Source organism: Convolutriloba macropyga, chromosome 7 (genome assembly GCF_964194025.1).
Source record: "Convolutriloba macropyga chromosome 7, txConMacr16.3, whole genome shotgun sequence".
Classification (NCBI taxonomy): domain Eukaryota; kingdom Metazoa; phylum Xenacoelomorpha; order Acoela; family Convolutidae; genus Convolutriloba; species Convolutriloba macropyga.
Window position 1 is genome coordinate 48,325,694 of NC_134474.1, and position 27,298 is coordinate 48,352,991.

Below are 27,298 nucleotides of genomic sequence, written 5' to 3' on the forward strand. Positions count from 1 at the left end.
TCCCACCTACAAAAAAGGTTGTACGTCTGATGTAGAGAATTATAGGCAGGTTTCTCTTCTTACATTTGCATCTAAAATTTTTGAACGTTGTTTGTTCCCATGTCTTCACCGGCACTTAGAACCAATATTCCATCAAGCTCAATATGGATTTCGAAAAAGTCGCTCTTGCGTCACTCAACTGTTAGTTTACCTAGAATATATCTATAAATCAATTGATTCAAAAGAAAGTATTGACATAAATTATACTGACTATGGGAAAGCGCTTGATAATGTCGATCACGATATTCTCTTAACAAAACCTTTCAATCTTGGTGTCCGCGGGAAAATTATCAAATTATTGCAATCTTATTAAATCGGAAGGACGCAAAGAGTTAGAATTAACAGTCATTTTTCTGAGAGCGTTAAGGTTACAAGTGGAGTTCCGCAAGGATCTCTTCTGGCATCTCTCTTCTTTGTAATCTATGTCAACGATTTACCAGAAACTTGCAGAGCTGTTGTTCCTCTCCTCTGTGCCGACGACGCTAAATTCAAATCAGTTAACAAGTCCAGTCTTATCTGTCAAATGGATCTTACTAGAGTGATGAAATGGAGTGAACAACACAAACTTCACTTAAACGTTTAAAAACGCTCTCATATCTCAATATCTAATTCCATGCATCACTTCAGTTTCTCCGGAACCTTGATAGAAAAAGTACACATACAGAAGGATTTAGGAGTTTATGTAACAAGGGATCTCAAGTGGGACTTACCGCTTTCTTTATATCTACAATTACAGGATTTACTTTTTCTTTCAAAATCTCTTACGGGTCATTTCAACTTTACATTGACCAATTTGTCTGCATGAGGAACACCACACGCTCATTAGGTAGTGACAACGATCTGAAATTCGACCATTCCAAACCACGTCTTGAAATTTGCCAGCAAAGCTTCTTCTATAGAACTTGTGCTCTTGCGAATAGACTTCTATAGAGTTAATAATTTGGAAATGCAGCGGGTTTGAAAAGTCGACTGCTGAATTTTCTGTGGCATCATTTTGAAACGAGTTACAATGAACTAGTCAGCGATACGTGGAAAATTTAACAGCAACCATGGACAAAGAAAAGAGACACGGTCCCCGCGCCCGACGACATCGAAGGGCCAAATCCCTACTACTACTACTACTAATCAGCTATGATTGATCCCTCTGATTGCCCAGCTAAAGAGATCTAAAAAACAATAGGGCGTCCAACGTAAAGCTATGTCCTGGAGTTTTGAGTCGAGTAATATGAATTACAAAGGTAAACTTATGACGATCGACATTTTACCGCTCTTTACCAAGAACTGCACCTTATATTACTTTTCGCGAAAATAGTAAACGGCAAAGTAGATGCTAAATGGAAGGAGTATGTGTCCATTTCAGGAAACCGAGGAACATGAACCCTGAGCACAAGTAGTTTCGCTACCAAGCCCATGAAAATAAGGATTTGGAGTCAGATTTCTGGACATGAGCTTGCTGTCGATCTAACACGTTCGAAAGCAGTTGTTTACGCACCTGTTTAGGAGCATTTCAAAAGCGACAACATCTTTGGCAAACATCACTAAAGCAAACTCCAAGTGTACAAAACTTACTTTGTCGAGAAATTTACGGGAAAATGATGCAAGCACGCGGCGAATTCATTGCTCTTGCAGCAGCTGTAAAGAAGCTAAACGGTCTATATTGAGAACATACCATCTTACAACTTGAACGCTAACTAAATTGACCGGGTTCTTACCAAACCTTTGGACTCACGCCATTAATTCTTTATGGTTTTTATTATTAACCTCTTACTTATTACATTTTTAGGTCGACTATGCGGTTGAAACTAGTTGCGTTCCTTTGGAATGTCCTGATTATTATTATCACTGTCATCTTCATTCATATCCTTGAGGTAGCATTTTTGATCCTTTTGTTGGTCAAAATTAGTAATAGAATATCTCATTGGTCCTTTGTGTTTAGAATCTGTACACTTACTCTCAGTTCAATTATGACTCGTTTTTCTCCGTATACAGTGACAACATTGGCAAACGAAGCCAATTTGATGAGTAAGTAATCAAGTCATTGATGATATCTTATTTGCTTATTTGAGTACACATTTTTTGGAAATCATTTTTGTCTCACATTGCTTATTTCCTTACTTATAGATTATCGCCAATTCTGCCAATTGACGTGGTGTACACTTGGGTAAATGGATCTGATCCCGATTTAATGATCCAGTTGAGAGATGCTAAACAGACTTTGATAAAGAAGGGTTTGCTGTCCGAGACCCATGTTTCAGGAGAAGGTTATTGATTAGCTAAATACACTTAATCAGTCATCTTGTAGCTAATATGTCACGTTATTTAATTTTGTAGGTCAAATATTCTCAAAGCATGTTAATCCGGATACAAATGTAACCACTTTCAAATGCCTTCTGAGGGACTGCATACCCTCAAAATTCATTGTTTTTGAATCCAAGAAATCGAAAATCAAGATGAACAAGGAGAAAGTTCTGCAGCAATTTCCGGATGCATCGGCAGCTTTAAGATTCATAACTATAGATGGGGACGAATATCCTGAGTTCAACAAAACGAACTTCATCATTGCGGAAATACTACACGATCCAACTCGAAAATTGATAATGGACAAACCAGAAACAACAGACATTATTGCCAGACAAGCTTATCTGGTGAGGCAAACAAGCCTATAAATAGGTTGAGATAACATTTTGATCAAGAAATTAAAATGATTTTCGAAACATTAATTATAAATTGCTGACAAACTAAATTTGTAGTATATAGTTTGTTATCCTTTGTATGCAATTTTTCTTTTCATCAATTGTTCGTCTAACGATTTGACCTTTAGTCATCAAATAAGGGACAGACAGGTAATGCCTGGAAGGAACTAAGTCGTTGAGGAGCTCTCCTAAAGTTTTGCGAATCTCCAAATCACCGAAAGTGTTGAGAAGACGCATGGTTTGAAAAGCTAATTCTGGTAGTTTGACCCCACCCTAAACCCCTCACTGGAGCCTCCGTAGACACCTATACAATTTTTTTTCAAAATTATTCCGGAAATGGGCATTTTAAAACTTTCAAATCTTTCAACAAAAATTGAAGCATTATGTTTTCATTTTCTGACATTGTGAGATATTTATAATGCTCCATTGATAATTTAGACAGTATAGTTCCTTGTATTTTATGTTGTCAGCACCGAAAGAAGCCATGCATTGTTATTGAGTGTAATCAAGCAATTGTTTTTAAGCTATTCTTAAGTATGCACATACAACAAAAATTGACAAAAAAACGCCAATTAACAAAAAAGATAAACAACAAACCTTAAAAGTTCTCGTCGTATATAGGCGACAGCAGCATTTTTGAGTCGGCGCGATTGACTTCTGAATCAACTACTGGCATGTAAAACCGGACGGTTTTACATCTTTTTCATGCTTCTCAATTTACATGTTTCTTTAAAAAAGTAATTGATAATCCTTTTCAATCTTGCGAAATTAGATCCTTCGTAGCCCCATTTCACGAAACCGTTGTGATGTCAGTATATTCCACGTGTATTCTCTGAAAATTGTTCATGCAACAATGTATGTAGCTAATCCTGTTAAAACTTCTGCAATTTAATTAGGATTTTGACTAAATTATAAATGCGAACAGTTGCACTCGCTCCAGTTTTATTTAATATTAATAATAATAATAATAATAATAATAATAATAATAATAATAATAATAATAATAATAATAATAATAATAATAATAATATTGAATTCAACCAAACATGGTTACAACCAGCTTGGTAGTCCTCAGATTAGGGGAGAAATCAAGTTTCAATAATTAAAATTTCGAAAACTTTCCATCCTGAAGGGTAACTTTTAAATTTGAATCTTTTCAATGCCTCCCCTTTCAAAAAGTTCTTCACTTCTCTTCGAAACTGACACGGTTTTTTTTGTGGTGAATAGTTAGCAAAACTGTTAAGTTGAGACAAAGAATTATTGAATCGGGCTACTCTATTTCCGAAATGTTTTTCTCGCTTCAATAAAAAAACTTTTCACTTGATCTGGTCTTTGGACAACCAAAAGTTTTTGACCAGTGGTCTGACGCATTCATAGAACTTAAGCCCACTAAAATCTTGTTAAGCAGAATTAGGTCGTTGAGAACTAGAAAATAACTGATTGGCAATAGGCGATTTCGAATTAGGCTCTCAACGTATTCTTTGTCACCCAGAACAGAACGGCAATTTATCCATTTTAAACATAATCTCTGCAATCTTTCCAAGCGTTGAAGATACTGTGGTCCTGGGTTCCAGACATATTTACTTGTATGTTTTGATTTAGACATCGACCACGATGGTTGACGAAGCTCTGCCGTGGGCAGAATCAATCTTGTTCAGTAACCTCCAACCTCAAATGGACGAAGAACGCCAACTGTCGGGCGCCCTTCCCGGAGACGCCACCAAAGGTTTAGTCAAGGTGGAAATCTACAAGGAGGAAAAGATTGCGCTGATGCAGTTCTTGGAAAATGACTTTGCGGTGGACTCTCTGAACTACTTCTATCAGAACCCAGCTGTTTTGGGACAGGTGCAAGTGAACCCTTGCTTCCTGCTCTGGGATCTTGAAGGAGTGAGTTTGAGTCATGAATTTTAAGTTTGCCATTTTTGCTGTTATGGATCTAAATTCTCAAAGTGAAAGAATTTAAATTCAATAAAAACTTAGTTATGAAATTAAATTAGCACATTTTTTGATAATCATAATAAGACCTAGTGCTCTTCCCACTTAAATCAGGCAAGAACGTATCAAGTTAGTCGGAAAAGTATAGAACTAAAAATTTTGACAGTTACCAATCTGCCGGCTATGTTCATTTTCGTTTTAGACAATGGGTGTATGTATCCAACCTTGTCTTTTAAATACATAGGGAAATGGTTCAGTTGAGAACTGTTTCTTAGACGAGAATGCGACGTCTGCTGTTTTTGGAGCAATAGATAAACCTCGCTTATCCTTAGTCACTTCAGCAGGAATTGCTGTTGCTTAAATCGTTTTTAGATTACATGGGATCAGAGATGAACAACTGGTCTGTTTTAGGTTGAACCAGATCCCGAGTGGTTATCTCCCAGCAGATTTGCTGACAATGAGGAGCTCAGGTACTCCCTCAGATCAGTTGAAAAGTTTGCTCCCTGGATTCGCCATATATTCATCGTCACAAATGGACAAATTCCAGCTTGGATGAATCTGGAGTCCCCTCGACTGACCATAGTCAAGCATGAAGAGATATTCCCGTCGGGCGAAGAGTATCTTCCGACTTTTTCCTCTCCCGCCATTGAGGCCCAATTGCACAAAATTCCAGGATTGTCCCAGCACTTTTTGTACTTCAATGATGACGTCATGCTTGGAAAGCCCATATACCCTCAGGATTTCTTCACACACCAATCTGGATATAAAGTGAGTTAGAATGTTGAAGAAGATACTCAACAAAATCAGTATTCGAGAATAATTTGGAATTTGGTAAAACAATGCTAGAATTTGTAGAAAGTTAGTATTGAACTTCAATATTTTTTTTTGTTTCAGTTGTGACCAAAAGCGATCAAGCACTTTTGCTCCCTTCTTGTGTGGCAAACTTGCAACTGAGTCAGATTTGGGATTTCAACTGTGCTTTTAAAAATAGTGTTTTACTGCTGGGAAGCGATAAGCGAATCGTAGTTATTTAAATTTTAGATTGTATTGGGGCGCGATTTATGGTGATCAATTTTTATTAATAGCCGCGAAGCGATAGCGGCTATTATTTGGGACATCTTTTTTTTTACTATTCAAAGAATTTGAATGATTTTCATGATTTTTGAAGTCAAATTGGAGTAGTGGTTTTGGTCACGTCGAAACGAGAAGTGGAGCGAAAAAGCGAGTGGTTTTGCGGCGTGAAATTTTTCGCTCCAATTTTAAAGTAGAGCGAGAAAACGGCGTTTGAACAAAAATTCGCTTTCTCGCTAGTGATTTTTTGTTCACATGCGGCAATTTCACTTTGACTTTTACTGAATTTTTTGGATAGGATTTTTTTAATAGCCGCACAGCGATAGCTGGGGCTATTATTGGCCTTCTCTTGGTTTTTTACAATTCAAAGAATTTGAATTGTATTGGGGCGCTGTCTTTTTTTTAAGATCTGTTCACACATTTTCATGATTTTTGAAGTCAAATTGGAGTAGTGATTTTGGTCACGCCGAAACAGGAAATGGAGCGAAAAAGCGAGTGGTTTTGCGGCGTGAATTTTTTTCGTTCTAATTTTAAAGTAGAGTGCGAAAGTGGTGTTTGAACAAAAATTCGGTTCTTGGTAGTGGTTTTTTGTTCACATGCGGCAATTTCACTCTGATTTTTACTGTTTTTTCGATTTTTTGGATCGGATTTTTTTTCTAAATGGTTTTCCCAATCCATTCACAGCTCATTTTAGGCCTAGTTTTTTGTTTGAATTAAATTTTCATTACTCGCTAGTGGTTTTTTGTTCACATGCGGCATTTTGACATTGATTTTTTTTGTTTTTTTTCTTATTTTTGATCTGATTTTTTTTTGAAATGGTTTTCTCAATTCACTAATAGTCCATTCTAGGTCTAGTTTTTCTGTTTAGTCTTATTTAATTTAATTCAAAGAGATAAGGTCAAATGGGAGGCTGTCACTCTAAATGAAGGTTATTTGAGAGCAGCTAATAGAGGCAGTAGAAAACTATACAGATTTTAAATCAAAATATAACATATCAGTCTTCAATGAAAAGATTTTTTTTTGGTCTGTCTTTTTTACTGTTTTTTTAGACTGCAGATCTACAAAGCTATTGCGGCTATTTTCTGGCAATCTGCCAGCTATGTTTAATGGTTTTACCAATCCATTCATAGTTCATTCAAGGCCTAGTCTTTTGTCTGAACGAAATTTCCCGTTCTCGCTAGTGGTTTTTGTTCAAATGGGGCATTTTAACTTTTTCTCTTTTTTTATTTTTCTGATTTTTTGGAAAGGGGTTTCCCAATTCACTCATAGTCCGTTCTAGGTCTAGTCTTTTGTTGAGTCAATGAAAATGCTTTGAATTGTACGTCAGGACTTGTCCTGTTATGTTTTTTAATTCGTCGTCTCCATCGATGATTCTTGCGACCTGACTCCTTGGAATTGACATTTTCAATTTCATTGATTTCTACTGCTTTGCAGTTAAAATTTGTGTACGTGACGTCGTTTTGCTTTTAGGTCAATTGCGTGACTTACCTCACTAAAAAAATGACTTCTGAACTCACTGATGAACTTTAATTTTCTGAACATTTACTAGTTAAAGATCAATGTGTGCATCTAAGTAGTGCCTACGTATTTGCCCTAATTCTTGAGTATGGGTTTTTGATTTCGAATATTAATTTTGAAAAAGCTGTATTAGGGCTTTTTGCTTAAAGAGCGTATGTGTCTCGTAAAAATGACAGTCCGAATCTAACCCAGAATGTCTCGTGGTCTTAAAAGGACTGTAGTCAATCTCTATCTTATTTCTTTAGTTGTTTCAATTCTTGAAAGGCCACAAGCGTCTATCGCGGCTATTTTCGGGCAATCTGCCGGCTATTTTTATGACTCGCAGAGTGGTATTGGAGAGGTGTCGTTTTTAAATCAATTTAATTGGAGTGAATTTGAAGCAGGAAATGAGAAACCTGAAAAAGATTGGAGTAGTTTGATTCGTGAACAAAATTTCAGATTGGAGCGAAAGTGTTTTCGAGAGAGCTACAACTTGAGGTGTGACTAATTTTTTAAAGCGAGTTCTATGCAATGTTTTCAAGTGCGGCTTTCTTGAGAGTTTTTCGGCAAAGAAGTTTGAATAGGCTTTTGCTGCCAAGTTATATTATGGTTGCCGAATGCTTTATTGTCAAGCTTATTGTCAAGTGTCAGCGATTTGAGCTATGTAGCTCTTTTGCTTTTCCATCGTGTGCTTTTCCTTTCACATCAGGATCGGCCTTTCTCAATCATTACTGGCCATCAATTAAGCAGCGCATTTATTCAAGGTCTTATTGTTTGCTCAGTTTCATGTGCAGCAATCTGTCAGAATCGTTGCTTACCTCCTGTAATTTATTCAAGCAAATACCGTAGCTAAGCGAGAATTTATTTATAATCTCCTAGTGCCCAAATTTAAGTTTTATAGAAGATCCTTTTTATGCAGTTGCTGTCAAATGGAATAAGCTTCATTTTAAACTCAAATCATTCAAGTCACCTGAACTCACCGTTCAATAATTTTTTTAAAAAGACTCATTTTTATAAAAATGCTGTATTAAGATTCTAATCGAATCTTAAGTAATAATGATAATAATAAGTAGATTAACAAGCCTGGTGAAAATTTATGAAAAAAGCATCCTCTCAATGTAAATAAAACAATAACTAAGAAATGAAAGATCCACAAAACGACCACAGAAAGGGGAAAATTAAAAAATCTGATTTTTCTGAAGCAGGTGGCGTCAGAGTGATTGAAATTATTGTGGGTTAAAAACATTAAATTGATTCCGTTTTACATCATCAGGGAGCCAGCGAGACCATCAAATAATGAGACAAACAGACAGGACAACAAAAAGTACGAGCAAAACAGGCCAAGCTCAAAGAGTTCGATCAGAGTCGTTTAAAACGTTAGATATAACTGGAAATCATTATTTGGAGTTTTATGGCTCAGGAGAGAGTTAAAGAGTCCATTCTTTTGACGGGCGATGTGATTGGAAGACAAAAAACTACAGAATGGTCAAAACTAAGTTTTCTAGGATATTTTTCGAAAGTAAGTGGTGTCATAGATGTAAAATCAAGGTACGAATTGAAACCATTGAACTGATTCAAGTATGATTAATCAGAAGGCCAGTGAGACGTGCAGTTAATGTGACTAAATGATAGGAGAACAAACTACCACAAAAATGTGCGAAACTATTAAAATCAATTATTTTTATGAACAAGTGGTGTGAAAGTTAGTTTGAATGGCTTCAATCATGCCTAATTTGAGAGCCCTTGTCACCAGCCTTTAATGGGACTTAGAGATAGGACAAGAAACATAACAGCAAATTGGGCCAATATTCGGGAAAGTTTTTGCTAAAAGAATAGTATCGATGTTATATAAATCATTAGCTGCCTTTTGAGGATTTCATAAATAGGAAGTCTGCAAAAATTAATTGTGAAAACGCCAAGATAACCATTGAAATCGGAGGTTAAATTGCCAAACGCGAATAAAAATTTCTCACTAACCAAATATTTGTCTTTAACCTTGTTAGCTCGCTCCACTCAAAATTAGTCTAAAAAATTTTACGCTTTCAACTACCCGCTTTTTTGATCAGTGTGAGGGCGATTTCTTTTCATCCACTCTATTTTAACTTCTCATCAACATAAAGAAAATCGAAAATTGATAACTGTTCTTAAAACGACAACGCCCAATACAATTCAAAGTCTTTGATATTTAAAAACGAAGAGGCTAATATTAGCTCCAATTACGCAGCCATTTAAATATATATAAAATAAAATGTACATAAAGTGCTCATGAAATGTGCTTTTTATGAGTATTGAGAATGAAGAGGTCAAAAATGTGAAAAATATTATCTTTTTAGCCCTAATTTCGTCTTTGGGAAACGAAAAATTTGGTAGAATCTTTTCAACAATGATTCAGGCCTTCACGGGCTTTCGGGCTCCTTTTCTATTATACCATTTTCGTATCTGTTCGCTAAAGATATTGGTTGGCTAAAATTGGCTTGTAGGGCTGGTATAAAGTTCCTAATCCCCATTTCATTGGGGACTGGAACAAAATAAAATATACTTCATAAAGTTCTTTGGGAGATTTTTTTGCTTTTGTGATTGATTATTATAATACAGTCAATTTTTTCAACTTTCCTTTTTCAAATAAGTACTTTTTTTATTATAATCACGTTTTTTTGTAGTAGGTACGCTATGATGATATATTCTAATATCTTAAAAGAAGGAAATTCATTGATTCGTTTTTTTTAATCGGTTTCACCATGAAGGATTTTCCCACCCAAAATGACTATGGAATTATGGGTTGAATCTCGAGATAATTTCAGGACGTAAACACGCTAGTTTTTGTCATTTGAGAGCAATTTATATTACTGGTTGGCTGTAAGAAAAAAGAAATGGTAGTCTACTGTACAAATGTTAAGCTATCCGAGCGTATTCTTAAACCTATGTCAAAATGGTGCTATTTCCCCCCTAGAAGGATACCTAAACCACTGAGCTATGAAAACCAAATTATTGGGTTAGAGGCTATTCAATATGAAGCGATTCCTTTTTGGCGCGGTAGTCGGCCCACAATTTTACTCATGTTATATTTACGTTCTAAGTGCCTTGGTGCTTTTTGAAATTAAATACAAGTACAAAGAATCCTAAAATGTATAATCAATTTCCCTTGTTAGGTTGCGATGCTTAATTTTCAGTTTTAAGATATAGGTTTTTCGGAAGTTTCTCATAGTTCTTTCATCTAGTCTTAAATAAAAGACTGCAGTGAAATCTGTAATGAAGAGTGAAAATGAGGTTGTAGGGATTCAATTTGAGGGAAATTCAATACTTAAGCAAAATTCAATATTTTGTATATTTGAGCAAAATTTGATGAAGCTTGATTTAGATCTACCCTGGTTGGCCGGTGCCTCCTTGCAAGGACGAGTGTCCGAATGCGTGGATCCATGATGGATACTGCGATGCAGCATGTAACAATGCGGAGTGTGACTTCGATGGAGGAGACTGTAAGAGTCAGAATGAACTTGGACAGAGTCCAGCTGTGAGGGATCGAGAGGCACCTGAAGTGAGTAGTGCTCTTCAAACTATTCGTCGTATCTTTAGAAAATGAGTGGAACTGCTTCCTTATTTGTTGCTGAGCGCCTCATAGGTGAGTAGTATAAAAAGCTGACTAGAACCTCAACGGGGGGGGGGGGGGGGGGGGGGGACACTATGTATTAAGATAGGGAATGCAGAAATTGTCCCCCTAGGGGGGACACTTAGGGGGACATTTATCGCAAATTCGCAGTAAACGTCCCCCTAAGTGTCCCCCTTAGGGCGACAATTTCTGCATTCCCTATCTTAATACATAGAGTCCCCCACCGTTGTGGTTCTGGTCAGCTCCTATTTTTTTTCTGAAAAAAAATGTGTTTCACTTTTCGGTTGGTTGTAATATGTTCAGTTTGTTGTTTTTGTCTCTAACAGATGTTAACTAGTTTGAAACATGTTCTGTGAGTAAAAAAAGTAGTCGGAAACACCTTTTTCGAAAATTGAAATTTTTGTCCCATAGGGGGACAATAACTTGTAAAATTTTTTGAAAAATGGGGTCCATAAATTTTTTCTCGATTTTTTGTCTCTAATAGACGTCAAATATTGTGAAACATGTTATGTGAATGATAAAAAGTGTTCAAAGTCGATTTTTTCAATTTTGAAATTTTTGCCCTAAGGGGTGTCGACACTTGTAAAATTTTTTGAAAAATGGGGTTCAAATATTTTTTCTCGATTTTTTGTCTCTAATAGACGTCAAATGTTGTGAAACATGTTTTGTGAATGATAAAAAGTGTTCAAAGTCGTTTTTTTTCAATTTTGAAATTTTTGCCCTAAGGTGTGTCGACACTTGTAAAATTTTTGAAAAATGAGGTCCAAAAGTTTTTTCTCAATTTTTTGTCTCTAATAGACGTTAAATGTTGTGAAACATGTTTTGTGAATGATAAAAAGTGTTCAAAGTCGATTTTTTTTTTCAATTTGAAATTTTTCCCCCAAGGGGTGTGGACACTTGTAAAACTTGGGTCCAAAATTGTTTTCTCAATTGTTTTCTCTCCAATACATATCCCCATCATAAAATTGTCTTTTTAGCAAGAGATAGTTTCGATCTACCAACCTCTGGTTATGGGCCCAGCGCGCTACCACTGCGCTATCTTGCTTTGCACACATACATACTCACACACCTACACACACTCACAAAACACCTATACAAGCATAGGTACTTATGTAACATAAACATTCATTAATTCAGTCATTCATTCGTATGTACATATATAAATACATATATACAAACTTACATAATTTCATACAAACATTCATACATACTTAAATAAATACAATCATACATACATACATACACATACATACATACACACATACATACATTACATACTCAATGATAAAAAACCCAGTTGTACAAGAAAAACAAGTTTTCATCTAAGTATGTACGCAATTATGGTCATAATCACTTATGTCCGTAAATGCATACAAATTGGTGAAAACAACAGTAAAACAACTAACCTGTTAGTAGATGTATGAAATCAATACTGATATATTAATTGGAGAGTCATCGGATCATGCCCAAACAAGTTCAGGGTCACAAAACTTTCCAAAATAAACTGACCAATCACAGTGCTTGATTTATTATTCAAGTTGACAACCAATCAGAATTGAAAGATTTATAAACAAATCTCTAAACGCTCACGTTCAGTAAACAGTAAATAATGAACACAATAGGAACAAAAGACATCAAGCTCATTCATGAGAAAGTTTTATCACTGAGAGGTGACATAAATTATACACACATATCTTATCGACAATTATATTTCGTAGCTGCTTGTTCTTTGTTAGATCCAGAAGTTGACGGAAAAATAGCACTTAAATTTAGACCCTATGGTGGTTTCATTGGAATTGATAATTCAAGACTAGATCCTTTATTGAAAAGGAGCAAAGTGCCACGACTTCATGCTGCATTGCATGACGCCGCTGGATTTATAAAAGATTGCCGAAACAAAGGCCCTGGATATGTTTACGCTTTCCGTTACTCACCAGTAAACAATTGTCTTTTTGGACACCTGACAGGAATATTATTCATTCTATCAGTGAAAATTTTTCATTCACAATTGTTTCGTGAATTGGAATGCTAGAAAATTTTGGCAGCAACACCACAAATATAATTGTCCTCGATCTCAAAGGTTTCAAACTCAAGTCACTTGGATTCATTATAAAAGAACTCAGTTTGTGTTCGAGTTACAACGATACAATATTTTCAAACCGCCGCTTAAATTCGCTGATTTACCCGCACACGATAGACAAACTGTTATTTGGCTGACCAATAACCTACACGGTCTTGATTGGGAAGAAGGTGATATACCTTACTGTGATTTGAAAACAATCTGTCTGAGTTTCAGTTTCTGATTCACACGGAAAAACTTTTTTGCCAAAGGCATTGAAAAGTGTGAGCTCCTCAGTAAGCTTTTACAAAAAACTGTTTATAATCTGGAGGATCTAAATTGTCCCCGAATCTCAGAGATAATATCAGAAGAACAAGTTCCCTCCTGTTATCTTCATTCAAACTTTCGTTTAACAAACGATCAATTATCAAATCACTGCGCGGAACGTAAAGCAAGAATATTCTAACAGTGGACACAAAGTGATGTACAGAGAAGACACGGCAACTTCAACAACTTATCTGTCAGACAACTTGAAGATATTCACTTGCTTGACTCCACTTGACGATCAGCCGATTGTAATATTCAACAGAGTTCAGGATCCCTCTCCACCAATACAGAATAATTTTTCAAGTGATCAACAGAACCGAGCGAACTATCTCAACAATAAACCAAACACAGCACAACAACCGCGTTAAAACTCGCTTTATAGCGCAGCAGCAAAACGTTATTTTGCAACCATTACTCTTTCTCCCGACGAGCTGGACAGCTTTAGGGCTTTCTGCCCGTGATAGATAATTTCTATCACTTCCAACTGTACGTAAAAAATAAACAGAGGGCTCGAGAACATCGGAATCAGTTCAATTATGGCTATGAACAAAACAAACCAGAAGCCTATGCAGTCCCCCAAAGAGCAACGAATCCCACGTTGGAAGCAATGGGCGGACAAAAAAGTTCCTCAATTTAGATTGAAAAAAACACCACCAGAACGTGAGCTATCACTTAATGAGATGCCGAATGAGTTGCGATTATATGTCTTGGAGCACCCCGAAGTTGAAAAAGTCTTCAGTCAACCATCGTTCGAGGAAAATGACTCATCAACCGTTTGTTATAAACTAGAGATAAAAAGTCATATTAAAGGTTTCAATTTGTTTGAGTTCTGGTACATGAAACAGTTGCCCAGAGACTAATTCAAAAATTTAACATTATGTATCATTCTTGTTTCAATTCACTTTTCAATTAATTATTTTTCTCCAATGAATCAAAAAGACTAGGCTGACGCCGGTATCAGTAATTTAGTCTTTGATGTAAACAACAAGGAGAGGCCCCCATGGCGTTGTTGTTCAAATTCAACAGTGCCAAGGTCCGAAGTAATATTTTTTGTTCAAGTTAGTATCATTGTGTTAATGATCATTCTTGCTTTTCTATGCTCTTTCTATTATCAGAAAGCTGTGAAGAGAAATCAATCTGGATTGCTCTCTTATCGAGTTTAGTTGGTTACATTTTACCTAATCCCAAACTATGAACAAAATTATTCTTACACATGACAGGGTATTCATGTCAATTGTAGGACCAAGTGGTTGTGGTAAAACAGAACTCTTGTTTCGAATGCTAAAAGGTTCGACCTTTTGTCCACGTTTTGAGAAAATTTATTATTTTTACAAAGAGTTCCAACCACTTTTCAAAGATATGCAACAAGTTATACCAGGGATTGAGTTTCTAAAATACTCAGGCTTTGATATAACAAAAAATCTATCGCATTGTCTGCTTATCTATGATGATTCATGTGAAGAAATCTTCAACGATAAAGAATTTGTAAAAATAGCTACCTCAGGACGTCATCGCAAATTACATGTTATATACATTAAGCATAATTTGTTCCATCAAAGCAAATGGTCCAGAACCATTGATCTGAATACAACACACATAATATTATTCAAGTCGCTTCGTGACATTCAACAAATTGAATATCTTGGAAAACAGTTGAATTGTCTCCAACTGATAAAAGAAGCATACAAACTAGCAACTGCGGAGCCCTTTGGACATTTTATTATTGATCTCGATCCCAAAACCAGTCAGGGTTTACGATTTGCCTCACATATTATTGGACCTAATCCTTCAATTTGTTACATTCCTTCGGAGGAAGCCGTTGTTACACCAATTACGAATGAAAAAGAAACATTTGCTTATGCTCAAGCAATGGGCAATTAGCACAAACAAGAACTCCAACATTGAATTCGAGTTACTTAAAGACGGCGACTTCATTTGGTTTCTGAGTGACTGTGTGATGAACGTACTCTCTGGAGTTGTTCCAGTCAATAAAAAAGAACTAAAAAAATTTGAAAAAACTCTGCGTCAACTTTCAAACAGGAAAGTAGGGAAAACTGAACGGTTAAAAATAATTCAATCTCCCTCGGGCAACAATCTCATTCAACTCATAGCATTACCCTGCATTGAATATATAGAACAAAATGCATACTGAAGAGTTTGTGTTAATACCTAAACAGATGTATACAAGAGAACAACCTCATGTCTCTCAATTACTCAGCAACAAAAATATTCACAATCCAGCCAAGCAGATATCGCTTCTCCAGAGAAACAAGTCACCATCAGCTCCTTCTGCCTCGCAACAGGATACAGAACAACAAACTGACGCTTCAGTGGATGATAGAAGTACAATAAACGAGTCTATGGCGAAATCATTTACGACAGACAACACATCGACTATCAAAAAAGGAGTGCTGAATGATATTAGAATCTTGAAGGGGATAAAGTTTGAAAGAGCGAATACAATACTGGACATAATAGAGGAATCAGATTCTTTGTCCTTGGACTCATCAAAGAGATTGCTTATTAATGGTACAAATACAGAAGTTCTTGCTGCTACATTTCTTTACAATTTACAGCAAACCACTTGCAAACTATCTTTCGAACAATTCAGCGTATTAACGCATCTCGATATTGGGTCGCATTTGACTTGTAACACATACGCCAAAAAGTTTCTAAATTTATCATCTGAAGAGACTGCAGTTTTTGGAATATGAGTCGGACAAAGAATTTGCTTCAAAATCCCAGCGAAAGAAAACAAAAGCTTCTGACAGAGACCAGAGAAACTTTGAAGAGGCAGAAAAAGAAATCAAACCAACCAGCCCCTGGGAGAATTACTTCCTATCAAGTTAAACAGTTAGACAAATTGTACACTAAAGGCAGTGCTGCATTTGGTAGCATTGCTAACTTGAAGGAGGCTAGCGGTTTCACCAGAGGCAAAATTGTTTGCTATCTTCAGTCGAAAGCCCCGTACACAAAATACAGACAATTCAGGAAAAGTTTTCCCCGACTGAAAGCTGTTGCATATAGAATAAATGAAATCTGGTCTGTCGATGTTGCGTATATGGATAAAGTTGCCCAACACAACAACGGTGTAAAATATTTGTTAGTGGCTGTGGATGTTTTATCACGTTACTTACGAGTTCAACCAATGAAAGCTTTATATGCAAAAGATGCCGTTGAAGCGTTCAAAAAAATGATCAAGAAGAAACAACCAGAAAAAGTATGGACAGACAAGGGATCAGAGTTCAAAGGAGATTTCAAAAAATTTTGTGAAAAGAAAGGAATTCATTTATATACAACAGAAAGCGAAACCAAGTCGGCATTTGCAGAGAGGAACATTCGATCGCTTAAAAACATCATTTACAAATATTTGGAAGAAAAGTGGACTTGGACATATATTGAAGATTTACCCCAGTTTGTAAATACTATAAACAGCCGTGTTAACCGGGTAACCCATTTAGCACCTAATAAAGTTTTCAAAAAACATGAACCAATTTTAATATCATTAGCAATCAACACAGCAAAGTACAAACCAAAATACGAAAAAGGAGACCTTGTTAGAATTGCAAAGCACGACGAAAAATTCAGAAAAGGTTATAAACAAAATTATACAGACGAGGTTTTTACGATATTCAAAATTGCTACCGTGTGTCCACCAACGTACAATCTTATAGATGCAAACAACGTTATAATTGAAGGTAAATTTTATGAACCGGAATTAGTCCAAGTAAACGTGTTAGTTACTGCCGACGAATAAAATGAATCCCGCCAAAGAATTCACAATCGATCTAATATCCAACGCATCAATGGAAGTTTCTGGGGAAAACACAATGGCAAAATTCCGTAACCAGTTATCTCAACCACTTATTTTGGATGGAGAATGGCAAGTAGCTTTATCTTCAATATCCTTCCCATCAAACATCAACAACGTTAATTCAAACGGGTTAGTCGTTTATAAAAACTCGGGAGTGGAACTCGACGCCTCAAATAATCGCAGTGGACACCTCAGAAAAATTCGCAAAGGCATTTACAGTAGCTTGGATCAACTAATGGATGAACTCAGGCGAATTGCTCAGTTTAAACAATTTGATTTTACATTTGACAAAATTACTCATAAACTGGTTTTTTAATTCGGAGCGAATGAGGGTTTTTCATTTGAAAACGAAGAAGTTCCAAGTATTCTCGGCTTCAAGGGTATAAAAGACAACTCGCATGATGGATACATTCATATTGGATACAAATCACACAAAACTCTCAATAGACACCAAAGTGATTTTCCAGTTGATATAACCTGTGGCTCACAATTAATATTTGTCTACATAGACGTTATAGAATATCAAATTATTGGAGACGTGAGAGCTCCTGTAATTAAAATCATTGAGACCGAAAGGCGTTTAAGAAACGGCAGCATAAACACTGTTACACCCATTCATCACAAGACATTTACAATCCCATACAAGGGTTACAAGCCCATACTTTCTAACAATATTCAGAACATTAAAGTGGAGTTGAGGAACGAAGCCGGAAAACTTATTCCATTTAATGGTACAGGAAAAGTGATAGTAGGCCTAAAGTTTCAAAAAATCAAGTGAAATGGAAGCTTACTACAGCAACCAAGCATCACAGTCAATGCCACATTTCTCCGGTCATTATCGTCAAAGAGGAAGTGGCTTTGGAGCCCTCGCAGCAGGTATTGGAAGAGTTGCTTTACCATTGGCAAGAAAAATTATATGGCCCGCTGCCAAAAGAATTGGCCGAGAGCTTTTAGTGCAGGGTGCACCTGAGTTGGTTGAAGTAGCAACGAAACGAAAGTCGGCAAAGCAGGCGTTGAAAAGCACGGTTGCAAAAACAGCCCAAAAACAATTTGGTGGTTCTCTCCATTCATGCATAACACGAGGCCGGCAAGTTATTAAACGTCGAAGACAAGAATATGCAAAACCTCGAACCTACAAAAAACGTTCCACTAAAAAAATCATTTCTCGAAAACCACAGCCAAGAAGAAGTCGACTGGATTTTTTCTCTCGAGTCAAAAATGCGAACTAATATTGTAATACCTTCCGAAGCCACTCACAGTTCCTTGGATTTATTTGAAAAACCACCTTTGCTAGTCACCTTTGAGCAATCATTTGAGCAAAAAACTGGACCACTTTATTCTCCCTCTGGATCATCGCTCGAATTCGAAGTTGTAGGCGATCGCAACAATTTCATAGATTTGCCGAAAATTTATTTGGAAGTAAAATGTCGAATACAAAATGCTGATGAAACTGATTTGCGATATACCGCCGGCGATGCAACCGCAACCGATGCTGCATATTTTGTCAACAATGTTCTTCATTCACTGTTTGCCGACTGTACTGTTTCTGCAAATGGAATAAAAAATTTCCTCAGCTAATGGACACTATGCTCATAAAAGTTTTATTGAAACAGAATTTTCACATGGAACCGATGCAAAGGAAACTTGGTTAAAGTGTCAAGGTTACGAGTATGAGCCGAACCCCGCTGGTATAGCTGCAGCTTCAAGGGATGCAAGGCAGGTAGCTGTGAGAGAATCGGAACAAATTACTTTATATGGAAAGCTCGCTGTTGATTTCTTTTCCTGTGAAAAACATTTAGTAAGTGGTGTTACCTTAAGACTTTCTTTCCGAAGGTCGCAAGATGATTTTGTTACCATTAGTGAGACAGCGGCAAAAAATTACAAAGTTAAAATCGATGAAGCAAACTTATTTTTTAGAAAGATGACAGTGTCAGACAACGTTGTTGGAGCCATTGAAAAAACACTCCTAAAAACTCCGGCAACGTATCGCTACAATGAAGTAATAACAAAAACATTCCTCGCAACAGCAGGTCAACGCAGTTGGAAACATGAAGATATTTTCACAAAAGAACCAATAAGGCGGCTGATTGTTGCATTGTGCAGGAGCAATGCATTCATTGGAACTAACAATATCAATCCCTACCACTATCAGAAGCTTGATTTGAGTGAAATTACGGTCTATCGAAACGGGTTCGCAACAGCTGGCACCCCAATGTTAACAAATGATAACAAGCGCCTGTATTACAATTCAATGAGTGCATTAGCTTATGTTGAAAACGGTCATGGAATACCACTAAGTGATTTTGCGCATCACTTTATAATGGTCTTTGACTTAACTAGCACGCAAGAGGCGACGCACGATTTTATTCATCCCGAACTAACAAACTCTTCATTATCGGTTGAACTGAAATTTGATACTGGTTCGCCAAACAACATTGAAATTTTTTCCTGGGAGAAAAATCGTCTACTGTGTACATTGACTCTGCAAGAAACGTATCCAAAAATGTTCTACCTATGAATGCTTACTAATGGATGAAGACCAAATTTATTTTCATGTTCAAAAGTGCAAACATCTCAAATTTAAATTTCGAGGTGTTTATGCGGCTGACAATTATCCCTTAAATTTACCAGTTAACAGTTTTATAATTGTGAATGCATCGCGAGCTGATTCTATTGGTTCACATTGGGTGATGCTTGCGAAACGCTACGCACACCCCGTACTATACTTTGCAGATCCGTTAGCACTTCCTCTGACTGCCTATAGACATTTTCTCCCGCTTACAGCAATGTACTGATTTACATATGACGATGGATATTATGGAGCACAGAAGAGATATTCAGTCTCCCCTGCAATCAGCAGACTCGCAACTGTGTGGTTTATTTTGCATCTATATTGCTCATTATTTCTATAGCAGTAAGTTTCCATTTGTACCTGATGTAAATGAATTGCAATTGTTGGCATTTTTAAAACATATGGAGTGAAATTGAATTAATTGTTCTATCACAGCACTATTTTAGACAGTAGAATTTTTACAGAACTGAAAGTTTATTAAATAGTCTGAAGTCTCATGTACAAAACTTCCCTGCCCACTTAAAATTATATCCATAATCTGATAGAGAGAAGAAGAATGTTCACCAAGCATTAGTTGACAAAAACGTTTTACAGTCACATCAGGGATAGTAGAAGCAGGTATGGTAGTAGTAATGGTTGAGAGTCTTTTCACAGGATTAGGCAGAGGAAGTTGTTTTTTAGTTTTCTTGGTTGAAACATGATTAAATTTTGACAAGTACTCCACAGCAACATGTAAGCGAGAAACAATAGCACCATGAGTAACAAAATTTTTCTCCGTAGGCAAAATAAGGATTTTAAAACAAGTCACAAGGCAAGGTATCGTCGCAGGAGCATACGAAGAAAAAACAATTTTATCTTCGGAACCTGTATCTTCAAAAATGATATGCCAATGACTGGAACCAAACGAACAACCATCGATAACAGTCGAAGACGAATGATAACCGTATGCAAAATTTTCTATTCCAGAATCTTGAGGTTTTGGTTCTGTGTCGCAAATAGTGTATTTGAATCGTTTTTGAAATTTTTGAAGTATTCAGGACTGTTTTCGTACACAGCTTCAACCATAGTAAGAGACTAAACTGAGTGAGTAAACAGTGATATACCTCCATGAATTATTGGGTTTGAGTTGATAACATGGTGTAAACAAAATTTCAAGGTCGTTCGAAGACGAAATTTTTTTACATTGTTATTTTTATTGCTTGTAAACAAATTCTGTCTAGACATTAAGTAAACAAACCGAGACATTAAGTAAACAAACCGAATAAATCTTGTCTAGACTTTAAGAAAACAAATCAGGGTTGTTGAAGTTCTGTACATGAATAAAGGCTGTCGCAATTTCCCGAAGTTTTGCAAATTTTGCTGTGATTGGTTGACGACTCGAATTAAAATCTATTTTTAGTAACATAAAAAAATATTTCAACTTTATTGCTCGCATGTATTCATGAGTACACTTTGATTTTCTGCAGAACTTGAGAGACATTTATTTATTCATATTCTAAGACTCAGTTGTCAATACTTTTCGATAAAATTAAAACATCTATTTGTTCATTCCATAGTTAAACGTACCCAATTATTACAAAATGCCTGCAAAAGACCGAAACCTACCCGTCAACTGTGGAAATTGTGGAAAATCTGTTGTAAAGGCTCATATTGCTCGCCACAGGAAGACATGTATGATGGGGACGCTTTACTGTAAGAAAAGGAATTGTAATTTTGCGACAAAAAATGCTGCAGAATTGTCATACCATATTGCGAAGGCTCACGGAGCAAAAGTTCGTAATACACTGAACAAGTGTGTTGTCTGTCAGAAACAGTTCCCAAGTTTCTACTCACTTCAACTGCTTCGCAAAACGGCACATCAAGCCAGCACAAAAATTGGGTCCTCAAGCACAAACCGTGTTCGTCAGATTATGGAGAAAGTTGATAACGATAGCGAGTCATTGAACGAAGAACTGGCAGCCTGTCAACATTTACTTGACGATATGCATGCTGAGCATGGTAGACAAGAAGTTTTCAACTTCAGTTTATCAGATTTGGACAACAAAAAGATCAATAAAAAAATCGATGAAGTTTTCACAAAATTGAAATGTGCTGCAAAAGTTAACCTAGCTTTGGGGTTTATTTTGCGAAATGTAGAGACAAACGATTACCGATATTATTATCCGCATGAAAATAACTTACTCCTGGATCAAGCTTTTCTTCTAAGCAATAGAAACGACTTATTAAACCTTCAGAACAAAATCGAGAAACTTGACTTGATTGAAACATGTACAAAAGAACGTCAAAACTCAAAATGGCGGTTCACAGTAATCACAAATGTTACCGTTTTTGCAGCGCTTCTTACAAATATACCTATGGGTTGCACTGATACTCCACTTCCAGAACCATTGTTAAGGAACCCTGAGGTTAATTGTCTCGTTTCAAACGGACACGATGAACCGTATAACGATAATTTGTGTTTATTCCGTGCAATTGCAATTCATTTATTCGGATCAATAGATGTTGAACCAAATGCAACTAAAATATTTCACAATTTTGTTACTGCAAGTGGTTGCGACCCCGAACATTTTGCAGGTGTTTCCTTTGATCAAATTCCTATAATTGAAGAACTGATAAAACAAAATATTTTCGTCTATGATTTTGACATTGAAGATGGTGAAATTATTGGTAAACTTGTTCGACGAAGCGTTGAAAGATATGATAAAAACATCAAATTGCTTCGGTATAACAACCATATTTGTTATGTTAATGATATCAACAAGTTCTTCAAGAAGTTTCGTTGTCCCAGTTGTGATGTCTTTTTCAACCATTCCGGAAACTTCAATCGTCACTTGAAAACTTGTAAAGAACGAGTGAAAAATGTCTCCGCGAGGTGTTTATTCTTTGCGAGAAACATTGTTTGAGAAGCTGGACAACTTCTCAATAGCTTATCCAGAAGATGATACTCTCTTCAAAAATTTAGCCGTCTTCGACTTCGAAGCAATATGTGTTCATTCAGTGGATATCAATAACACAGCGACAACATCATGAATTGGTACTCATGTACCTGTATCGGTATCAATCTCTTCAAATTTGTTGGACCAACCAGTTTTCATATGCGAAAACGATCCTAATCGTCTCATCATATCCTTTGTTGCTCAACTGGAAATACTAGCAGCAAAAAACAAGGTGGATGTGAGATCCAAGTTCTTGGAGGTGGAATCAGAGATCAAAACCAGGTTGAATGATGTTTCCTGCAGACTGCAAATTATTTCCGAAACTCAATCAGTTATCAGTAGTGAAACAGAAGATAGAAATGCTTCTAAAAATTTCTTACGATACCAACAAAAGCAGCTCCTTGATCTCCAGTGTCATTTCAATAACTATGTTGACACTCTACCAGTTTTTGGATTCAACAGTGGAAAGTATGATCTGAATTTAATCAAAAGCTATCTCATTCCTCATCTCCTCAACGACAAAGCTGTTACACCTACGGTAATCAAGAAGGCAAATCAATTTATTTCTTTCAAATTTGGGGATATTCAATTTCTCGATATAGTAAATTTTCTCGGTGGAGCAACAACCCTGGACTCCTTTCTGAAAGCATATCAATCCGAAGAGACAAAAGGATATTTCCCATATGAATGGTTTGATTCGCCATCGAAACTTGACTGTAGCCATCTTCCACATTACGATTCCTTCTTCAGCAAACTGAAAAACCTAAATCTACTGGAAAAAGATTTCGCTCAGTTCGAAAAGTTGATTAAATCTGGAAAAGAAGAGTCGGTAGTTCTCCGCGAAATGGGACTGAAAGAAAAACCTAGAACTGGAATAGAAAACTATGCTCTCCTAGAAGAGTTGTGGAAGGTGGAGAAAATGAAAACTTTTCGAGATTTCCTTCGTTGGTATAACAACAAAAATGTTGTACCAACTTTGCAAGCAATGAAGAAAATGATGAAATTTTATCACGATCAGAAAATTGATATGTTAAAGCTTGGGTGTACACTACCCAATTTGGCAAATATCTGTCTTCATAATTCAATTGATAGAAAGTTCTACCCTTTCATCGAAGCTCACAAAGACTTGCATGAGAAAATACGAAGTGAAATGACTGGTGGTCCATCAATGGTGTTTACGAGGAAAGCTGTTGTAGACAAAACATTCAACCGGAGGTCAAATAATGTCTGTAAGGCAATACTTGGAATAGATGCTAGCCAATTGTACCCCTTCTCCATGTGCCAAGCGATGCCAACTGGACTCTACACTAGATGGGAGTTTGATAGCGATCTTCAAAAGTTCAAAGCTCGTCAAAACAAAATCAGGAAGTTTGAGAACATGGTAATGTCTTTCTATCAAGCAAACAGACCCGAATGTACTATTGAGAGCTTCTATACAACTGGAAAACAGAAAAAAATTGATTCTTTTACTGTGGATGGCTTTTGTAGTCACTGCCAAACAATTTTTGAAGCCCTTGGATGCTACTACCATTTCTGTCCCTGTAGAGAAACTCAACCAAGTCTGGATAAGGACGAATTTGAGAATGGTATCCGGAAGCGTGAGTCTGATAAGTTACGAAAGCTTTACCTAGAAAAGAAAGGATACAAAGTTATAGAGATGAGAGAATGTGAATGGTGGGATCATGTTCAGAAGAACTCCATGTTGAAGAACCACGTTAGAAAAAATTTCCCCTACAAAATACCTTTGAGCAGTGAGACGCTTTTGATGCGGATACAGGAAGATAAATTATTCGGATATGTACAGTGTGATTTAGAAGTTCCTGAAGAGCTTCGTGAACGATTTGCAAACTTTCCTCCAATTTTCAAAAACTGTGATGTTGGAAGAGAGAATATAGGTAAATTCATGCTGGATTATGCTGAAAGAAACTCCTTATTGTTAAAACCACAACGAATGTTGATTTCGAGTTACAAATTAAACAATGGAATAGTCATAACACCATTATTAAAGTTCTATTTGAAGCTGGGTCTCCGCTGTACCAAAATCCACAGATTCCTTGAGTATATCCCGCAAAAATGTTTCAACGGTTTTGTACAATCTGTTGTTGATGCAAGACGAGAAGGTGATGAAAATCCAGACTCTAGCGTTGTTGCTGAAACTATGAAATTACTTGGGAACAGCTCGTATGGTTATCAGATTATGGATCGAAGTCGACACACAGAAACTCTTTATCTTAACGATGAAAAGACGCATAAAGCTATTAATAATTGTCTTTTTAGAAGATTGAACAACGTTTCGACAGATATATATGAGGTTGAGCTTGCAAAAAGCACTGTTGAGCATCGTGAACCAATAATTGTTGGATTCTTTATCTTACAGTATGCAAAACTGAGAATGCTGGAGCTCTACTACAATTTCTTTGACAAGTTCTGTGATGTTCAGAAATTTGAGGAGCTTGAAATGGACACTGATTCTCTGTATCTGGCACTGGCTCATGAAAATCTCTATGAATGCATTAAACCAGAAATGAGGAGTACTTGGAATGAGATGAAGTAATGACTGCACAGATTTTTTCATGCTAATAGTACAAGTAATTTTTTCCCAAGAACTTGTTGCGATAAGCATATAAAACATGACAAGCGTGAGCCTGGATTATTCAAAGAGGAATTCCGATGTACTGAAATGCTGTGTTTATGTAGCAAAACGTACTGTTGCTATAATTCAGTAACGAACAAAACTAAGTTCAGCAGCAAAGGACTTAACAAGAGTGTTCTGGAAGAAAACAGTGATGGACCTTTACAGAAATACAGACGAGTCCTGGACGATGCAGTGAATATAGCCTCAACTAACAGAGGATTCAGAACTATAAATCACCAAATTCTAACCTATGAGCAAACAAAAAAAGGACTCTCGTTTTTCTATCCAAAACGAATTGTGGATGCAGATGGAATTCATACGACACCTTTGATAATCTAAATTTTCTGATTCTTTTCTGATTCATTCATTTTATACATTTAAATCAATTGTCCGCTTGTGAACATGTGATGTGATTATAATAAAGTTTTTTCAAATTGATGAGTCCACTGTTTAAAGTAATCATTCTTGATGGGAAACCCGAACCGGGTTTTTAAAGTTCAAGCTGAGCATGTAAAAGTTTTCTGACTTATTTCGCAAGGTGTTGACCAGATCTGAGACAACCCTGGATGAAAAAATCAAGCACGACTTACTCTTCTGAAATAAAGAAACACCTGGAAATTCCTAAAGTCCCTTTTGTTCTAGCACTTCTGACTGAATAACTTTCATCGTAGCTATCAATAAGAACTTTTTGTGTGTATCAATGTAGACATCCATATAAGGAGACCAATAAAATGTTATTAGTTCAACAGAGGTCTATTTTGATCCATTTTTCTTCCAGTTAACCCAGAATTGAGTTGATTGTTTTGTTTCGTTTTTATCAGTTCTTTGAGATAATCCTTTTTACCTGTACAGTCTCTGAAAATAGCTATAGTTTGCTGTGACATCATTCATAATAAATATGTGATTTAGGAACTATTAATTACAATCATGACTTTGATCGATAGTCATTTTATAGAAACCTCTTTATTTAGAATAAGCTTATTCTCAACACAGGTGCTAATCAGAATATTTGAAAGTGTATTAGCACTGTAGAATTTTCGGCCTTACACTTAGTCTTATTGACCACTGTTTGCTACCAAGTAACTTAAAACATTAGCATAAAAAGGTGACTCATCTTGAAAGAAAAACGTAAACCGACAAATGTTGGAAGAATTGCTCATGAACGACATGCGAGGCACTTTAATTGATGTTCTTTAGTCTAGACCAATTTTTTCTTTATGGGTGCAAAAAACTTTGACCCCACCGAGACTCGAACCACTGACCTCTCGCTCCATGACCAAACTCACTAACAACTTGGCTACGAGTCACTTAATTTTGCCATGCTCCAACCGCTTTTATATTAGCAACTTTGGAGCACTAGCGATCACTCAAAAATGAAGAACGAAAGCGTGAAAAATTCACTTTGGCAGTCAAAGAATGTTCTAGAAGAAAAGCGCAAAAGTGTCAAGTGAAAGACTTGCATAAAAAAGACACACAAGTTTACAATAATAGCTATGAACTGCGTTCAAGAGCAATTAAAAATATAACACAGCTTCATTTTCCAATTTGCTATCTGTTAATCTTTTTTTTGTTATTTTGTGATGAAAAATTTAATGAGAAATCTTATACATAAGACCTATTACCAATCTTAATGCGATGTTGTCTTATTTGCAATCTTAATGCGTGTAAAATCTAAAACCTATCTTTATAAATTACTGTCAAAAATCAGATCTTAATTCATGTAAAATCTATTACCTATCTTTATACGTTGTTCCCATAACTCTAATGTTAATACATGTAAAACCTATTACCCATTTTTATACAATACTATCAAAAATCAAATCTTAATACATGTAAAATCTATTACCTATCTTTATACATTACTGTGATAATTGAACGGTGACCAAAATGATTTGAAATCGCTATAGCCTATCTTAAAACATGGGGGTCACCACCCCCCCCCCCCCCCCCCCCGGGCAGCTCCGCTCATCTATATACTACTTAGGTGTGTACAGCCATGAAATACACCGTTATAAATCCCATCAAATATATTTAACGTAAGACGTAAGGGACCATGCACGTTGAAGTATCAAATGTTTGCACGTTCAATGGCCCCTCGAAGAGCATATTTAGG

General features: G+C 36.3%; 1 protein-coding gene across 2 annotated transcripts in view; it reads left to right on the forward strand.

Moving 5' to 3' along the window:
• The first annotated feature begins 692 nt into the window (after positions 1-692).
• LOC142342926 (N-acetylglucosamine-1-phosphotransferase subunits alpha/beta-like) overlaps positions 693-27,298 on the forward strand; it is an 81,240-nt gene continuing 54,634 nt past the window's right edge. The window contains exons 1-7 of one of the 2 annotated variants that reach the window (XM_075394603.1): positions 693-1,907; positions 1,976-2,061; positions 2,161-2,300; positions 2,371-2,684; positions 4,335-4,619; positions 5,079-5,435; positions 10,594-10,770. In XM_075394603.1, the coding sequence (XP_075250718.1) occupies positions 1,830-1,907; positions 1,976-2,061; positions 2,161-2,300; positions 2,371-2,684; positions 4,335-4,619; positions 5,079-5,435; positions 10,594-10,770 (1,437 nt within the window). In that variant the 5' untranslated portion in view covers positions 693-1,829. The remainder of the gene's footprint in view (positions 1,908-1,975; positions 2,062-2,160; positions 2,301-2,370; positions 2,685-4,334; positions 4,620-5,078; positions 5,436-10,593; positions 10,771-27,298) is intronic. The other variant, XM_075394604.1, reaches the window with a different exon arrangement.